Consider the following 19650-nt stretch of genomic DNA (forward strand, 5'->3'; position numbering starts at 1 on the left):
CATGGGTCTACGCCAGTCTCCCGGGTTGGGTACCAATGAAGAAGAGCAATAACTTCCCTGCAGTCTGTTTCCCAGTGAGAAATCTGAAAAGCTTTCTGGGAAATAAGCATGCTCCTGAGCACACACTCTTGTCTGTAGCCAAATTCTTGCTACCATAATCTTGAAACAAAGCACTGACAGTAATAGTTACAACTGACCAGGTTTCACTTAATCCTCCTACAACCTACAGGGTTGACATCAGGTCCATTTTCTAGATGAGGAACCAAAAGTTCAAAGATGAAGGGCTTTGCCCAAGGTCTCACAGATGGTTCGTGGCCAAGCTAGAATTTGAACCCAGAATTGTGTGACCCCAAATTTGATGTATTTTTCAGACCCAGAAAGTGTTGTTCAGAGTCCCACTGGTTTATGTTACCTCAGATCTCAGTACAGACCTCTCTTTAGCCCCTGAGATGAGTTCATTCAAGTGTCCACACTGCAGCACTACTCTCTGGACTGTCTTGGCGAGGGTGGGGGTGGGGTGGGGTGCAGAATTGGCTACTTACTGATGCATTTGAGATTGGGAGTTGTCCAGTAGGCAGTGTTTGTGATCTTGTTAAGCACACATTCAGTCAGGCTGGACGTCCCAGCTTTACGCTTGAAGCCAGAGTTACAAGCATACCGCTCCCTGGAACTCAGATTGTAGCTCTTGACCCGTATGTCTGCATGTTCAACAGACACGGGTGTAGGGCATGTGATGCCACCTGCAAATGTGTAGATAAAAGCGGAGAGATCAAAAGATTTCAAGCCTGTTCAGAAGCTTTCTCCAGGGAATACTTGTTTTATACCCAGGAGGAAACTTATCCCAGGGGCTCATTAGGGCACAAATAGATTCCAAGCACATGGAAGATCTTCAGTAAGGGCATCCATGACCTAGGAGCCTTATCATGCTGGCTATCCAGCATAACTAGAGGCCTGGGAGTCATCCATGAAAACCCTTTTCCCACATTCCATTTCTCATCAGTCTGCAACCCCTTGATAGTTCTCAAACCTATCCTTCTCTGTCTCCTCTGCCCTACCCTTGACCAAGCCCTACCCTAGACCAAGACTCAGAGCTTTCTTGCCTGAACTGGTCTCCCTGAATGTTTTACCTGCCTTCCTTCAATCCACTTTCCACAAGGCTGCTCACAACATCTTTAGAAATGCATATTTGATAACTTCTTCACTCTCTTTGGCTTCCCACTGCTCTTAGAATAAAAACCAAATTCCTTAAGAAATCTTCAAGGCTCTGCTAGATCTGGCCTTACCTGCCTCTCTAGCTACCCTTCCCCTCCCATACGGGCCTTTGGTTCCCCTATGCCACTTACCCTCCTCTTCCCTCAAAACCTGCCACCTCACTCCAGGTGGCTCTTTCCTACCATCCTTCCTAGCTTACTTCAGTGTCACTTCTCAGGAAAGCCTTCCCTCATCTCCACAGTAAACCAGATCCCATAGTTCTGTGTCCTTCATGGTTTTTTTTTTTCAGTTTGTACTTCAGATTTCGAGAACATACAATTAATGTATTTCTCACCATCTGGACTCTGAGCTATATGAGGGTAGGAACCATGTCTGTTTTGCTCAACATTGTATCCCCAGAGCCTAGTACCAAAACCAAACAGTTACCCTGGAGTTGATTCTGACTAATGGTGACCCCATATGTGTCAGAGTAGAACTGTGCTCCATAGGGTTTTCAATGGCGGTGATCTTTCAGAAGTAGATTGCCAGGCCTTTCTTCTAAGGTGTCTCTGGGTGGATTTGAACCACCAGCCTTTCAGTTAGTAGCCAAACACTTAACCGTTTGTGCCACCCAGGGACTTGGAGTCTAAAAAAAAAAACAGTACCTAGCAAATAGTAAGTGCTTAAGAAATACTTGTTGAAAGAACGAATGGATGAACTCTCTTCCTCAATAACCACAGGCTTAAGTCTGACCTTCTAGAATAAACAAATTATTTCATTCCTACATGTGTAGCTAGCTGATCTGACTTTAGATTCTCACTTTTTCAGAAGAAACCAGGAGCCAGGTGAGTTGCCCCAGATGGTGCTACTTTTATGATAGCTGGAATTGGGCCTAAGCCCTAAAACTTCAGCTAAAAATCCTGGTAATGGTGCTCTAGCTCTAGCTGTGTCCTGTGGAACTGAGGGGGTTAATATCTAAGGGTATTGGCCTAAGGAGAAAAGGAGGGACAGAAATGTTGACCATTTCAATTTTGGAGATGCCATATTTTGTTGCGGCCTTTTTGTTCTTATTACTTATTTATAGCCTATGGATATTTTTGCATCCTTAGAAAAACTCATTTTCTGTATCATTTGGAGCCCTGGTGTCACAGTGGTCTAGAGTTTGGCTGCTAACCAAAAGGTCAGCAGCTCAAATCCACCTTGGAAACCCTATGGGACAGTTCTACTCTTGTCCTGTAGGGTCACTATGAGTTGGAATCAACTCGACGGCAACAGTTTGGTTTATATAAATCATTTAATATAAATGTAAAAGACATTCTGGCTTTAATGAGTTGTAGGAGTACTTCATGATTTTCTTCTATACTATATAACAAAAAAGGTGCAAAAAAGAAACACTGACCTTTTTTCCACTAGGCAAAAATGAAATTGGTATTATTTATCATGGACCTAATGTAACAAATCCCAGGAAAGTATCTACTCGTAAGGTCTTGTTAACAGTTAAAATAATATCCTCTTGGGCACCAATTTTGTAGACCGGAGTTCTATAAAGTAATCCAAAGAAGGTTCTTAGTTCTTAAAAAGTGAGGAGCCAGCCATTGCATTGTTCTACCACCTGAACCACTTCCTCCAAACCAATGCTGTTGGCCGATCCTTGTTTAAGATGAAGTCCAGTGCCACAAAGCTTCTATTGCAACTGAAGTTAAACAGCAAGATTTTTCTTCAGCCACTTGAAATAACTCTATGATTTTATACCATTCTTCCTGTTAATTTAATACATTATTCTTTGGTTTTCTTGTGTGTAGAAGAGATGAGTAAGAACTGGTTTCTGAGGCCAAGTCTTGTTGCCTTGGGCAGTGGAACGGGCTGAGAGTGGGTTGTGTGGAGGGAAATTCCTATGGAGGGAAATTCCTATGTAGCATGTCCCATTGCCCTATTGCTTGCAAGGACATGTCAAGAAAGTATTTCCCTCTGTTACTTCAGTGTGTATATATGCTGCGTGGTTCATTGGCTGAGATGATGGTAAGGGCAGGAACTAAGATTATTAAGTCAGCTGTAAAAGATAAAAATCTATAGGCTGCCTACAGCTGCCTGGGTAGGCTGCCTTTTGGTTTAAAATATAGGGAAGTTCTAAGTATATCTGCGCCAAGCAGCTTGCATATCTTAAGTGAGAAGCTTGGGACTCAGGATAACTGAGTGAAGTAATCTTTTTTTTAGAGGAGCAGACTGAGGGAGAGGCTGATTACAGTGGCAGTAAGAGTCAGAGACTGGGGTAGGAAGGCCCCTAATTGCCAATTTTCTATGTCAGGGGTCAGCAAACTATGCCCCAGGAGCTAAATCTGGCTCCTTGCTTTTTTTTGTAAATAAAACTTTATTGGAACACAGCCACGCTCATTCATTTATGTATTGTCTATAGCTGCTTTTAGGAGTCCCTGGGTGTCACAAACAGTTAAGCACTCAACTACTAGCTGAAAGGTTGGTGGTTGGAATCCACCCACAGATGCCTTGGAAGACAGGCCTGGCAATTTGCTTCTGAAAGGTCACAGAAAACCCTATGGAGCAGTTCTATTCTGCATGTAGGAGGTTGCCACGAGTGAGAACCGACTCAATGGCAACTAGCAACAACGACATAGCTGCTTGCACACCACAATGGCAATGTTGAGTAGCTGTGACAGAGACCATATGGCCCTCAATGTGTAAAATATTATCTGGCTCTTTACAGAAAATGTTTGCCAAACCTGCTGTATGTGGACTTCAGACAAACCACTGAACTTGTTAGATCAGTTGCCTAATGAATCAGCACAGAAGCTGGTGGGTGAGTAAGCAGGGTAACTGAGGTTGACAAAGGTAATAACGTCCATATAAAAACAAAACCCTTTCTGCATGGCAAAACCCAATGTAAGTCGAAAGGCAAGTAAAAAAAATGAAAAAAATAAATGAGACTCATATCACAAAGGGCTAATTTCTCTCACATGATAAACGCTCCTGACAAACCAATAAGAAGTTCACCCACCCCCTAGAAAAACAGGGAAAAAGATATGAACAGGCAATTCACAGAAAAGGAAATACAAATGGCTCTTGAATATAGAAAAAGATGCTCAACCTCGTTCATAGTGAAAGAAATGTAAAATAAGACTCCATGAGATGCTACTTTTCAGCTACTGAATTGGTAAAGAGTCAGAAGTTGCATAATGCATTGTGTTGCTGAAATAGGCACTTTCATATGGCTCGTAAAACCCCTAGTGAGGGCATATTTCCAATCGCTCTAGAGATTGCAAATACACATATTTTTTTACCTCACAATTCTACTTCTAGAATTATAGCCATACAGTAAAACCTGTGGGCGAATATGTTTTTGAAGCTATTGCCAACTCTTAAAGATCTGTGGTAATTATGGGAACATAGATGGCCTGGACGAAGTTGAGGAAAAGATGCCATATCTTAATTTATCCATCAGTGGCAACTTCTTTTTCGAATAAGTATTCCATTATCAGGACTTCTAGAAAGTACAGTCAAACCTGTAAAAGCCAGAACCCATGTAAGGTGGAAACCTGTCAGGGAAGAAAGAAAACTCAAATATTTTCCACTAAAATGAGCGATAGAAAAGTAGTAAGACTGCATGCACCCTGTCAAAGGTAGAAAACTTCTAAGACCCAGAAAAACAAAGCAGTCCTGTGGAGTTCTGTTTCTCACAGGTTTCACCTTATCTGCAGACCTGTGAAACATTGTCCCAACCCTTAGGTACATATGCTTTGACCCAGCAATTTCGCTTCTCAGAATTTATTTTATATCCTGGCATATTTGTGAAGTGAGTATATACAAAGTTATTGTCTATAATAGCTAGTATCTCTAAATAACATTATATGTCATCAGTGGGAGACTAAGTAAATTACAGTACAGCCTCACAATAAAGTACTACCCAGGTTTTTACATTAGACCTCAGAGAAAAAACTTTTTTATGCACTGAAATGGAAAGATTGCCAAGATAAAATGTTACATTAAAAAGAAAAGGACACAAGGTAATTACAAGCCCAAGAGACAGAAAGGGCTACATGAACCAGAGACTACATCATCTTGAGACCAGAAGAACTAGATGGTGCCTGGCTGCAACCAATGACTGCCCTGACAGGGAACACAACAGAGAACCCCTGAGGGAGCAGGAGAACAGTGGGATGCAGACCCCAAATTCTCATAAAAAGACCAGGATTAATGGTCTGACTGAGACTAGAAGGACCCCGGTGGTCATGGCCCCCAAACTTCCTGCAACAAATCCCATAGATAGATATAGGCACTTACACATATATATTTATCTATATCTACATTTATCTATAAGTGGTTCTGCTAGTGGCTCTGCTTCTTATTGAATCCTGACTCATACATGTAATTTCAAAGTGTCTTCACACAAATTAGTTACTAATTGCGAGAAGAAAAATGATAACTTTAGACTGGAGAAATCTGGTAAACATCGCCTTAATCAAGGGATCAAAGTTAACATCATCTGTATCGGGAAACTGATATCATGTACCTCCTGATATGATTCACTGCGGACGAAGCATCACAATTGTACTCCTGCCAAAATGTATAACCTGAATGTAATGATGAGGAAGGATCAGGTGAACCTAAATTAAGGGACATTTAAGAGATTTTTAAAAAACAAAACAAACAAAAAAAACCAAAGTTGCCATCAAATCGATTCTGACTCATGGTGACCCTGTGTGTTTCAGAGTAGAACTGTGCTCCATAGGGCTTTCAGTGGCTGCTTCTTTGGAAGTAGATCACCAGGCATAGTTGGTCTGTATTGAAGATAAAGAAAAGCTGAAGGACTGTTCCAGATTGAAGGAGGCTGAAGACACACAACAACTAAATACAACACGCTATCCTGAATTAGAACCAGAATTTGGGGGGAAATAGTTTTTATATATTATTGGGACAATTGACAAAATTCAAATATGGACTGAGCATTACATAATAATATTGTACCAAGATTGAATTTCCGATCTTGATAATTGTACAGTGATTATGTGAGAATGTTGTTTTGGAGTGCTGGTGGTGGAGTGGCTATGAGCTTGGCTGCTAACCAAAAACATCAGCAGTTCAAATTCACCAGTGGTTCCTTGGAAACTCTATGGGGCAGTTTTATTCTGTCCTATAAGGGTGCTATGAGTTGGAATTGACTTGACGGCAACGAGTTTTTTTTTTTTTTTTGGTTTAAGGCATGTTATTCTTTTTTTTTTTTATTCTTAGGAAATATATACTGAAATATTTAGGGCATAGTGTCTCCAACTTTAAAACAGTTCAGAAAAAATACATATGTATGATAAATATGTATGAATGGGGGGATGATAAAGCAAATGTAACCAAATATAAACAGCTATGGAAATCTGGGTAAAGGATATTAAGAAAGTCTTTGTGCTAGGCGATTATGAGCCCGAGAGACAGAAAGGGCCACATGAACCAGAGACTACATCATCCTGAGACCAGAAGAACTAGATGGTGCCCGGCTACAACCGATGACTGCCCTGACAGGGAACACAACACAGAACCCCTGAGGGAGCAGGAGAGCAGTGGGATGAAAACCCCAAATTCTCGTAAGACCAGACTTAATGGTCTGACTGAGACTAGAGGGACCCCAGTGGTCATGGCCTCCAGACCTTTTGTTGGCCCAGGACAGGAACCATTCCTGAAGCCCACTCTTCAGATATGGATTGGACTGGACAATGGGTTGGAGAGGGATGCTGGTGAGGAGTGAGCTACTTGGATCATGTGGACACTTGAGACTATGTTGGCATCTCCTGCCTGGAGGGGAGATGAGAGGGTGGAGGGGGTTAGAAGCTGGCGAAATGGACATGAAAAGAGAGTGGAGGGAGAGAGTGGGCTGTCTCATTAAGGGGAGAGTAATTGGGAGTGTGTAGCAAGGTGTATATGGGTTTTTGTGTGAGAGACTGACTTGTTTGTAAACTTGCACTTAAAGCACAATAAAAATTATTAAAAAAAAAAAAAACAAAAAACCTATAGAGCAGTTCTACTCTGTCCTATAGAGTCACTATGAGTCGGAATTGTCTCCAGCAAAAAAAAAAAGTCTTTCTGCTATTCTTGCAACATTACTGTAAATTTGAAATTTTGACATATAACAGAATACAAAAGTTTAGAAAACAAAGGAACCAAACAAAACCACCTAATGACATCTATGTGACTGTATGCACGTATATTCATATACATAATAAAGCACATAGGGGGCACAGTTATGGATACGTCTCAGACAACCAAACACCTCTTGGTATTGAATTTCTGGGCTTGAAGGGTTAGGACCATAGTCTCCTGGGACATCTCAGTCAATTGGCAAAATATAGTTCATAACAATATTTCATAAAGTTGTGTTCTACATCCTAATTGAGTAAGTAGTATCTGGGATCTTAAAACTTGTGAGTGGTCATCTAAGACATAACTCTTGGTCCTTATTCATCTGGAGCAAAACAGAAAGAAGGGAAATAAGACTCAAAGAGGAAACTAGTCTACAGAACAAATAGTCTACATGAACCACGGCCTCATCTACTCTGAGACCAGAAGGACTAGATGGTCCTGGCTACCGTTACTGACCATCCTAATCAGGGCCACAGTAGATGGACCTTGATAAAATGGGAGAAAAATGTGGAATAGGATCTCAAATTCCTTAAAACAAAAACCCAGACCTACTGGACTAATTGAGATTGGAAGACTGCCTGAGACTGTTGCCCTGAGATACTCTTCAAACCTTGAGCTGAAAATAACCCCTAAGGTCACCTTGTAGCTAAATAACACATTGGCTAAAAAAAAAAAAAAAAGAATATCACCCGTAAGTACTGTGCTCCTTTTAAAAATCACCTATGAGACCAAATGGTCAACAATTACTTAAAAACAAAGATGAGAATGTGAGGGGGCAGAGAAACTAGATTAATGGAAACAGAACAATCTGTAAGGAAGTAGTGAGAATGCTCACACGCTGTGAAGAATGTAACCGATGTCACTGAACAAGTTGTGCAGAAATTATTGAATGGGAACTTAAACTGCTGTGTAAACCTTCATCAAAAATACAATAAAATATTATTAAAAAACAAACAAACAAAAACACTTGATGAATGGTGCTAGGTACCCTTTGAGGGTTCCTCAGAGCCATTGACAACTGAGGCTGAAATTATCTTTTGGTTCAAGAATCTTTTCTTTAATTATTTCCCTAACTGTGTTTTTCATAGTACGAGCTTTTCTTCTTTTCTTGTTCCCTATCTTTACAGTTCCTTCTTCCATTTCCAGAGTCCATTGGTTTTGGTTCCATTCTTCCTACTTTTGGTATTTTGATTGTCAGTTTGGTTTGCTGCGCAAGTTCATCACTGCCATGTTGAAGGCCTTGCTCTGCTACATCAGCTCTGCTCCTTACTGCCTTTATCTTCATCTTGGCTCCTCTGTCTCAGTGGCTGTCAAATGTTAGAGAGCATCAGAATCATCTGGAGGGCTTGTTAAAAACCAGCTTGCTAGGGCCCACTCTCAGAGCTCCTGATTTAGCAGATCTTTGGTGGGGCCTGAGAATTTGAATTTCTCAGAAGTTCTTAGGTGATGTAATGCTTTTGTTCCTTTCTTCTTTTTTGATATATGCATCTATTGCTATAAATTGACCTTTGAGGACTGCCTTTGCTGTATCTCAAAGGTTTTGGTATGATGTATCTTCATTTTCGTTTGATTCCAGGAATTTTTTGATTCCATCTCTGATTTCTTCTATTACCCAGTGGTTTTTAAGCAGGGTGTTATTCTGTTTCCATGTAATTGATTTTTTTTTTTTCTTGCTCTTCATGTTAATTTCTACTTTGATGGCACTGTGCTCAGAGAAGATACTTCATATTATTTCAATGTTTTGGATTTTGTTGAGGGTTGCTCTGTGGCCTAAGATGCGGTCTATTCTGGAGAATGTTCCGTGTGCGTTGGAAAAGAATGTGTACTTTGCAGCTGTTGGGTGGAGTGTTCTATATATGCCTATGAGGTCAAGTTGGCTGATTGTGCCCTTCAGTTCTTATGTATCTTTGCTGAGTTTCTTTCTAGATGTTCTGTCCTTTACCAACAGTTGTGTGTAAAAGTCTCCTACTATTATTGTGAAACTGTCAGTTTTTCTTTTCCTTGCTGTTAGAGTGTGTTTTATGTATTTTGGAGCACTGCCATCGTTCGAAGATGTTTACTATGGTTAAGTCTTCATGATGGATCATCCCTTTAATTATTATATAGTGCCCTTCTTTCTCTTTACGGTGGATTTTATTTTAAAGTCTATTTTATCTGAGATTAGTGTTGCCACTCCTGCTCTATTCTTGGTAGTTATTTGCTTGATATGTTTTTCCATCCTTTGATTTTTAATAAATTTTTGTCTTTGTTTCTAAGATTTGTCTCTTGTAGACAGTATATTGATGGATCCTTTTTTTTTTTTTTTTTTTAATCCATTCTGCCACTCTCTGTCTCTTTGTGGGTGCCTTTAGGCCATTTACATTCAGTGTAATTACTGATAGGTGTGAGTTTATTGCTGTCACTTTGTAGTACTTTTTTTTTCTGTGATGCTTACATTTTCTTTGTTCCTCTTACTCTCCTGTGCTGAGTTCCTTTTGTTTGTGGGTTTCTTCTTCATTTATTTTTGTAGATTTTGTTTTTATTGAGACTTCATGCTTTTCTTCTTTATTCCGATGAGTAGGTTTATTAACTTTCTTTGTGGTTACCTTGAAATTTACACTTATCTTCCTATGTTTGAATCAGTCTATTATTACTTGGTACCAGGTGATGGTAATGCTGCTAGTCCAAGAACAGCATTTTGAGGACCACTGCTCTATGGTATGTACAGGTGCAAAAGAGGCTCTCAGCAACACAGTAAGTTACTTTTTAGCAATCATTTAAAATTCATCTTAACCTTCTTAATAACAGCTTATTTGTATGTTCTTCAGGTCATGTTATTGCTTCCACCAATGAGGATGTCTTTTGTAGGTTCCTCCCAATATGCTTTTCTGAATTTACACCTTTTTAAATTGTATTAATTCCCCCATCTCTACTCCAAAAATTAATTTTCTCTTTGCTTTTGATGACTGTCTTGCTCGTTGTAGTTTTTCTGTTTGTTCTCTCTCTCCCTGTATGTGTGTGTATGTTTAGTTTGGCAGTATCACTGATTTACCTCCATGTTACCAAAATCTTAAATCTACATCTTTGGTGTGTTGCTGTATGTTACCATAGCTGGGGAAATACTTAGGGATGGGGGGGGATGGTGAGGGAAATTGCCATAAAAATAAACTCTAGAAATATTTGACAGTAAACCAGAATGAATAGCTCCATAAAGATAGTAACCTCTATTCTATGATAAAACATTCCTTCCTTCTGAGAGAGCCTGAATTGACCTTGAGCCTTTGGATTTCTGCTCATATCACATAATCTGTAACTGGACAGCTTCCATTCAGCCACAGATTAATGGCTCCAGAGAATAAGAGATATAAGAGGCCCCCAGGGGAACTGTTAGATAAATATTGGATTGTAGTTGGTAAGAGTTTATCTAACTGGGTTCTCCTCACATGCCCATTTTTTTCCTTACCCCAGGTCTGCTCTTTGGTGTTGATAGCATCATTGTCTTGGAGGCATAATGTCTTTCTTTGATACAGTTCAGAAAAAATGCATATGTATAATAAATATGTATGAGTAGAGATCTCATGAGAAGGTATCTTGTGAGATCACAGAGTTGAGCCCTCTGCCTCCAGGAGCACTGATGGCCCTGACATAGGTTATCCTGAAACCTCAGAAGGGAGAGAAATTCTAAGAAGGCTCCACCTCACCCCTAACACCACACACACGGTTACTTTCTCTGTGATCGTAAAGACACTTTGTTAAGCCCTGTTTCCCTGAAGGCTGATGCTGCCTTAAGTTTTGGTTGGTCATTCTCCACATGTTGGTTGAGTGCTTTCTATTACTGTGCTCAGTATAGGATACAGCAGGTGAACAAGATGGACACAGCCCTGCTCTGCTGGGAGTTGTATTTAATTACAATTGTTGGTCTATGCTACTGAAAAAGAACAAAGATGACCAAGAGTTAACCAGATGAGGAAGAGAGAGGAAGGAAGAGAGCATTCCAGGCAGAGGGAATAGTTGGTGCCCAGGCCTTGAAACAGGAAGAAGCTTGATGGGGGAGGAACAGGCCACAGACTATAAAATCTACACAGGGACCCAATCCAGTCATTTTTAACCTTTTAGTCTGAACCTTTGTGCCTACAAGAGTATTTATCCTGATCTTTTCTCATTACTGTTGGGAAAAAGTGAGCCTGGTAATGCTATCAGAATAAAGTGCCAAATGAGGCAAATCTCTACCCTGGCCCTCCCCCCCATCCAATTGAGCAGTAAAAATAGGCTAATTAACAAAAAGGTTCAAGAGTGAGACTGGTGGCCAGACAGATGCAATGCACTTAGTTTTGTCCCATTAATACTCAGAATCAAAGAATATGGAGCCCAAGAGGTTGTCTAGTCCATTTCCAAACCAGTGGATGATTCCCTTGTATTTGTTAAGTAAATGAGTAAAAGAATGAGTGAATGGAAGATAGGGTGATTCACTAGAAAAAGTACCGAGCTTGGACTTAGAAGCTGAGTGACTGGCAGGCAGGTCTCTTAAGCTGTCTGGATTTCAGTTTCATTATGTACGAAGTGAGCATGATACTGCACAGGGCTGCTGAGAGGTTGACTGTGAAGTGCACTTTGCAAACTGTGACACAAAGATGTAGAACTGTTGTTATTATTGATTGGCCACTTTTGAAACTGAAGGTGGGATACTCACAACCAGGGTGCTAGAGCTGAGCTGCAGTTTGTGTGACTAATAGCCAGAGCGAACAGGAAAGCTAGAGAAGCTCTAGGGGGTCACATTCAAGGGTTCATCTGCCAACTGCCTGAGCATCAAGTCTTAAATGAGACAGAACCCATCCTCATAAACCAAATTCTACCTGGGCCAGGCCTTCTAAAGACCTGAAACAGCCATGAACAATGATAGAGGCTGCAAAGTCAACCAAGGAAATTAATTTTTCTCTCTTTCTTGCTCTCCTTGCCAGCCCAGCTGAAGCCACTAGAAGAATCACCCAGCTAAGCCAGTTCACAGAATCATGAGCTAAATAAATTGCTTAAGCTAAGCCACCAAGCTTTGCAATGGTTTGTTATGTGGCAAAAGCTAAATGATACACTAAGGAAAAAAATAAATAAAAGCAGAGACTCAGTAATAAAAAACCTACGTTTTAAATTTCCCATCTTCTGTCATAATTATGCAGACTGAAGGCAGTAAAAGGTGAAATATTTGCTGTGATTAATTACATTATATTGAGTATATAGTTATAGTCAGCCCAAATACTATCAGGACATACTGCTGCTGCTTTGGCTGTCTTTGTTTACTGAATTAATCTTCATTTTTCAGCTAAATGTAGAATCTACTCAGTCTCTTAATTCAAAATATTTTAACCCCATTCTCAAGAGAATATTAAGACTTTTTTTTTTTTAATCATCAGTAGTTTCTAACTCCTTTGATTTACTTTTTTTGAAAAGGGCCAGATAGTAAATATTTTGCTTTGTGGGCCCCACATTATGGGGTTATTTTAGTTCTAGTTAGTTTTCTGACTTAAATCCCTTGTGGTCAGGGAAGGTGGTCTGTACAATACCTGTCCTTTGACATGCTGATTTTACAGAACACAGTCAATTCTCATAAATGTTCTGTATTTGTTTGAAAAGAACGTGTGTTCAACTATTAGACAAAGTATTCTATATATGTCTACTAGATCAAGTTTGTTAACCTTTTTCAAAACATTCATCCTCCGACTTTTTCTTATTTGCTCCATCAAATACCGAATGAGGTGTTAGGCATTCCCATTATGATTATAGATTTGTCAATTTTTCCTTATAGTTTGTCAATTTTTGTTTCATATATTTTGAGCCTATGCTTTTACATTATACAGGCTTAGAATTGCTATTATGTCCTGCAAGTTTCCTCCATTTATTTAGGAACTGTATGATTTATGTCTCTTTATTTAGTGGTTATACTAGCCATTTTAACATGCATGCTTAATTTAATAACTTTATATGAAGGACAACCACAGAATACTGGGAATCATGGCCTAACCAAGTTGATACACACATTTTTGGGGGGGACATAATTCAATCCATGACACCATTATAGTTTTTTGTTGTTGTTGTTTGAAAGTATCTTTATTTCATTATCCTTCTTAATAGCTTTGCTTAGTACAGAATTCTGTGTCGACAGGTTGATATTATTACATATCTTCTCTCTTCCTTTGTTGTTATCGATGATTTAGCCATGACTCACATTTGCATTCCTTTGTTGGTGCTTTCACCTCTTGGGCTCTTTTTGGAAGAAGTAGCCAGTGAAATCACCTGGGCCTGGGGTTTTATTTCTTGGAAAGTTTTAAACTACAGTTTCAACTTCTTTAATGGAGCTAGGACTATGCAGGTTATCAATTTCTTCCTGAATATTCCTTGGTAGTTTGTCTTTTAAGGAATTTGTCCATACATCTATATTGTCAAATTTACAGGCACAGAGTTGCTTATAACAAAACCTTATTACCTTTAAATCCACCACACATCTGTCAGTTTGTCATACTGTGGTAGCTTGTGTGTTGCTGTCATACTGGAAGCTTTGCCACTGGTATTTCAAATACCAGCAGGGTCACCCATGGTGGACAGGTTTCAGTGGAGCTTCCAGGCTAAGACAGACTAGGAAGAAGGACCTGGCTGTCTACTTCTGAAAAAATTGGCCAGTAAAAGCCTATGAAAAGCAGTGGAACATTGTCTGATATAGTGCTGGAAAATGAGCCCCTCAGGTTTGAAAATACTCAAAATAGGACTGGGGAAGAGCTGCCTCCTCAAAGTATGAGTCAACTGTAATGACGTGGATGGAGTCAAGCTTGTGGAACCTTCATTTGCTGATGTGGCATGACTCAAAATGAGAAGAAACAGCTGCAAACATCCATTAATAATCAAAACATAGAATGTAAGAAGTATTAATCAAGGAAAATTGGAAGTTGTCAAAAATGAAATGCAAAGCATGAACATTAATACCCTAGGCATTAGTGAGCTGTAATGGACTGGTATTGGCCATTTTGAATCAGACAGTCATATGGTCTACTGTGCCAGCACTGACAAATTGAATAAGAATGGCTTCGCATTCAGTGTCAAAAAGAACATTTCAAGATCTATCCTGAAGTAGAACACTGTCAGTGATAGGATAATATTCATATGCCTACAAGGAAGACCAGTTAATACAATTATTATTCAAATTTATGCACCAACCGCTAAGGCCAAAGATGAAGAAATTGAAGATTTTTACCAACTTCTGTAGTCTGAAGTTGATCAGACATGTAATCAGACTGCAGTGATAATTACTGGTGATTGGAATGCAAAATTGGAAACAAAGAAGAAGGATCAGTAGTTAGAAAATATGGCCTTGGTGATGGAAACGATGCCAGAGGTTGCATGATGGAATTTTGCAGGACCAATGACTTCTTCATTGCAAAACCCCTATTCCCCCTCAAGAGCTGGCCCCCAGATACCCTTTTAACTCAGTACTGAAGCCACTCCTGAGGTTTACCCTTCAGCCAAAGATTAGACAGGCCCATAAAACAAAATGAGACTAAATGGACACACCAGCCCTGAGCCAAGGGCAAGAGGGCAGGAGGGCACAGGAAAGCTGGTAATGGGGATCCAAAGGTTGAGAAGGGAGGAGTGTTGACATGTCATGGGGTTGTCAACCAATGTCACAAAACATATGAGTATTGTTTAATGAGAAACTAATTTGCTGAATTTAAACGTTTTGTTTTTTATTTGTTCCATCTGATTATTGTACATTTTCCCCTCTTTTCTACCTGCTTTTGGATTATTATTCATTATTACATTTTATCTTCACTATTGGCTTAGCATACACACTGCTTTAAAATTTTTTTTAGTGGTTTCCCTAAAGTTTACATTATACATCTTTATTTAATCATAGTCTACCTTCAAATACTATAGCACTTCGTATATAGTGTAAGAACCTTACCAATACGTAATTACACTTTCTCCTTCTTTTGTTCTATTCTGTCGAACATTTTACTTTTACTTATTCTATAAACCCACGATACTTTGCTATTATTTTTGCTTTTGGTAGTCAAATATCTTTTAGAATGATTAAAAAGAAGAAAATTTTCTTTTCTATTTACCTGTATTTTAAAAATTTCCAGAACTCTTCATTTCTTTGTATAGTTCCAAGTTTCTCTTTAGTATCATATTCATTGAAGAACTTTGTTTAACATTTCTGGTAGCACAGGTATGCTGGTGGTGAATTCTCTCACCTTTTGTGAAAGAGAGTATTTTGCCTTCATTTTTAAGAGATACTTGTGTTGGTTTTAGAATTCTGGCTTTTTTTTTTTTTTTTTTTTTTAGCGTTTTAAAGATGTTACTCCAATGTCTTTTGGATTGCAGTTTCTGATGAGAAGTTCTCTGTAATGTACCTTTTTTTCTCTGATTTCTTTCCAGATTTTCTCTTTGGTTTTTAGCAGTTTGAGTATCTGCTAGGCATGCATTTTTTTTTTTTTTTTTTTGGAGAAGATCATTTATACTGCATAGTGTTCTCTGAGCTTTCTAGATTTAATATCTTAGAATTCTTGAAAAGTCTCAACTATTTTCTCTTCAAATATTTCTTCTGCTTCATTCCCTCTTCTCTTTATGGAATTAAAGTTACACATACATTAGGCCATTTGTTATTGCTCCATAGCTCTCAGATACTCTGTTCTGTGTTCTTCTCTTTCTTAATTTTTCTCTTTGTATTTTAGTTCGAGTAATTTCTATTGACCCATCTTAAAGTTTACTGATACTTTCTTTGGCTCTGTCAAGTGTACTGATGGTTCTGTTGAAGGCTGTCTTCATCTTTATTACTGTTTTTTATTTCTAACATTTCCATTTGAGTTTTTCTTATGTTTTCCACTTCTCTGCTGAAATTTCCCCACTTATTCATGAATGCTGTCCACTGTTTCCAGCAGAGCCTTTAGCATATTAATGATAGTTATTTTAAATTCCAAGGATCCCTGGTGGTGCAGTGCTTAAAGTGCTCAGCTGCTGCTTGAAATGTCATAGTTCGAACCCTTCAGCTGCTCTGTGGGAGAAAGAAATGACAGTCTGCTTCTTTAAAGGTTATAGCCTTGGAAATCCTATGGGGCAGTCTTACTCTACTCTATAGGGTCACTATGAGTCAGAATCAACTTGATGGCTATGAGTTTTTTTATTTTAAACTCCAGTATGATAGTTCCAATATCTGGATCTTCTCTGAGTCTGGTTCTATGTATTGCTTTGTTTCTGACAATGAGCTTCACCTCCCCCTTCCTGCCCCTTACTTTTTTCTGTGTCTCATAATTTCTGGTTGAATGCTGGGCATCATGTATAGACCAGTCAAGACTGAGGTAAACTGTATTTATGTCTGGAAATGGGAATACTTCCAATAGTGTGTGGGGGGAGGGGGGTTGAGTCAGCCTAGTCAGTTGTTGAATTGGTTTGGATTTTGCTGCTATGATTACTTTCACAGCACCAAAAAAAAAAAAAAAAAAAAAACCAAACCTGTTGCCATCAAGTCGATTCTGACTCATAGCAACCCTATAGGACAAAGTAGAACTGCCCTCATATGGTTTCCAAGGAGCAGCTGGTGAATTCGAACTATCAAACTTTTGGTTAGCAGCCGAGCTCCTAACCACTGTGCCACCAAGGCTCCTTCAGAGCACCATTGGCCTAAAATTCCTCTACTGTCATCCTGTGCTTAGTGTGGAGGCTGGACTATCAGAGGGCTTTTCTCAGTGTTCTACTCCACCCTCATCTGTTGTCCTTTTCTATGTGCCTAAGCCACAGAGGGGTGTATCTCTCCATTTACCCCCACCTCCTGCTCTAGCAATAGACTGTTGTGCTTATTACTTGATGCTTGCTTGTATGGCGGTGGTGTGACAAAAGGGAGTTCTCTGTTGTCCTAGTCTAGCCTCAGTCTTAGGCAAGTCCTATGTGCCTGGGTCTCAGGAGTGGAGCTTTCTCAGTTATCCTGCTTCTTTCCTCCATGGCAACCAACCTTTGTCTTGTATATTTTGCAATTCTTAAATAAGAAAAACTTTCCTGTTCCTCTTCCAGCAATACGAAAACTCCAGTGGTACTGAGATAGGATCCTGAACTAGGATCAAGTATTAGTGGGTTTATTTCTGGACTTGCTATCCTGTTCCATTGATCTATTTGTCTATCTTGATACCAATATCATGCTATTTTGATTACTGTAACTTTATAAGAAGCCTTGAAGTGTAAGTCTTCCAACTCTGTTAATCAGTTTCAAAGTTGAGTCTGCTCTTCTAGGTCTTTTATTGTTCCATAATGAATTTTAGAATCAGTTTATCAATTTCTAGAATTTTCTTTGGATTTTTATTAAATATACAGACCAACTTGGGAAGAGGTGACATTTTAATAATATTGAATATTCCCAATTACTATAAACATACTATTTCTTTTGACTTATCTAGGTCTTCTTTCATTTCTTTTAGAATTGTTTTACAGCTTTTAGTGTATAAGTCTTGCACATTTTTCATCAGCTGTATCCCTATGTATTTCATATTTTTGGTGATATTGTAGTACTATTATTTCAATTTCCAATTGTTGCTAGTATTTTGTATATTAATTTTTTGTATATTGTATTGTATATTTTGCATACTTGCTAAACTCACTTATTAGTTCTAATAGTGTTTTTGTAGATTCCATAGGATTTTCTATGGAGATGATCATGTCATAAATTATTTGAGTATCTTCGTGATTCCATTTTATCTCCTTTTTTTTGCTTATTAGCTACAAATCTTTGCTGTGTTATTTTAGGGGGCTCCCCAGGGTTTTACCTAATCACAGTTTGCCTTCAAGTGATGTTTTACTACTTCACATATAGTATGAGAACCTTACAACAGAATACTTCCATGTCTCTCCTCTCAATTTTTGTGGTACTGCTGTCATACATTTTACCTCAACATATTTTTGCTTTAAACAGTTGGTTATCTTTTATCAGCTGTGGGTTTAAAAATATGGGTTTTTTCCTGTATTATTCACCAGTTCTGGATGTTTTTGTAGCACGAAGGTTTTTCAGGCTACCTACTCTGTCATTCAGCCACAAAAGGACTACCAATGGTCTTTCCATTTTGAACAGTCCTTAAATAAAGATAACAAATCCATTAAGAGTTGATATTTGAATGCATAAGGAATATTAATATACTACATTCAATGCAACCAACCAAATCATGACCACTTACTTTTTTTACAAATCTAGAATTGTATAACTGCATTGGAGATAATATATTTGATTGTAGAAATAACCCTCATTTCCACAAGCATTAATCACATCTTTTGATATTTTAATTTCTCTATATATTCTTTCATAAAATTGTTCCCTAAATATTCCATGTAAGCAAGTTTTACCTTGTTTACAGTACTGTAAGCTCTTTGAAGGTGGTGAATATATTTCACCTGTTACTTTCACGTGTTATATATATTTCACGTGTCATATTTCACCTCTGAATTAATGTCCTTTGAATACATAGGTTGAAATGGATGAAGTAACAGAAATTGGAGTAAACTTAAGGTTCTAGGATTTCAGAACTCTTAAGTAGCCAAAAACACATATACAACAAGTCCTAACAATCACTTACATGAAGTCACCAAAATAGTATATAGGGCCACACCTCTTTCTATTTTCCAGAACCGATGAATCAGACTTCTTTATCTATCAGATCAGCTTACTGAATCTAGTTATAAATAAGGAGTCCTAGCCTTGTCTTGTATCCAGAGTTCTAGTGGACAGGTTAGCATGCCTCTCCCATTCGTTAAAGAGATTCAGAATTCATTCCAATATTTTCTTTCACTTATTCCACCATTTAAGTGCCTATAACATGCTAAGTTATATGAGGATACAAAGAGGCTCCTGCTCTCAAGAAGCTCACTGTGCTGCTGATGTACCAAAAGAATAATCCACCGTCCTTCCTTATTTTCTAGCTGGAATGTCAGCCAAGCCGCCACATTTTCTTTGGCGCCCACTCTAAGTACTGATTGTACCAGCTTATTGCCCTCAATGCATCAATTATTTTCTTTTTCTCATAGGCTCGTTAACTGAGCTTCTTAACCAGGGGCAGATTAACCAGTAAGCGAGGTATGCACAGGCTTAATTGTGTTTACTTACTAATCTGTAAGATGTGGTGAAAAACCCACGTTAAATTGTGAACTGTAGATTAGCAAGTAAGTACAAGTAAGCCCTGCGTAACTTGCTTATTGGGTAATCCATCCCTTTTTAACCTATGTCTTGTGTGGTAGGTGAATCTCCTCCTTATAGTTCAAGTCCTTGAATACTGTAATGATATTTGGAGGCTTGGAGAAGTTGAGTGACTATAGGTTGAAGAG

The 19650-nt window shown here is 38.7% G+C and overlaps 1 protein-coding gene across 3 annotated transcripts in view; it reads right to left on the reverse strand.

The window, feature by feature from the left end:
* IL15RA (interleukin 15 receptor subunit alpha) overlaps nt 1-19650 on the reverse strand; it is a 46828-nt gene that overhangs the window by 18771 nt on the left and 8407 nt on the right. For all 3 annotated transcript variants that reach the window (XM_064284828.1, XM_023548743.2, XM_064284827.1), the window contains exon 2: nt 543-740. In XM_064284828.1, coding sequence (XP_064140898.1) covers nt 543-740 — 198 coding nt within the window. The remainder of the gene's footprint in view (nt 1-542; nt 741-19650) is intronic.

The sequence above is a fragment of the Loxodonta africana genome, chromosome 4 (genome assembly GCF_030014295.1).
Source record: "Loxodonta africana isolate mLoxAfr1 chromosome 4, mLoxAfr1.hap2, whole genome shotgun sequence".
NCBI lineage: Eukaryota > Metazoa > Chordata > Mammalia > Proboscidea > Elephantidae > Loxodonta > Loxodonta africana.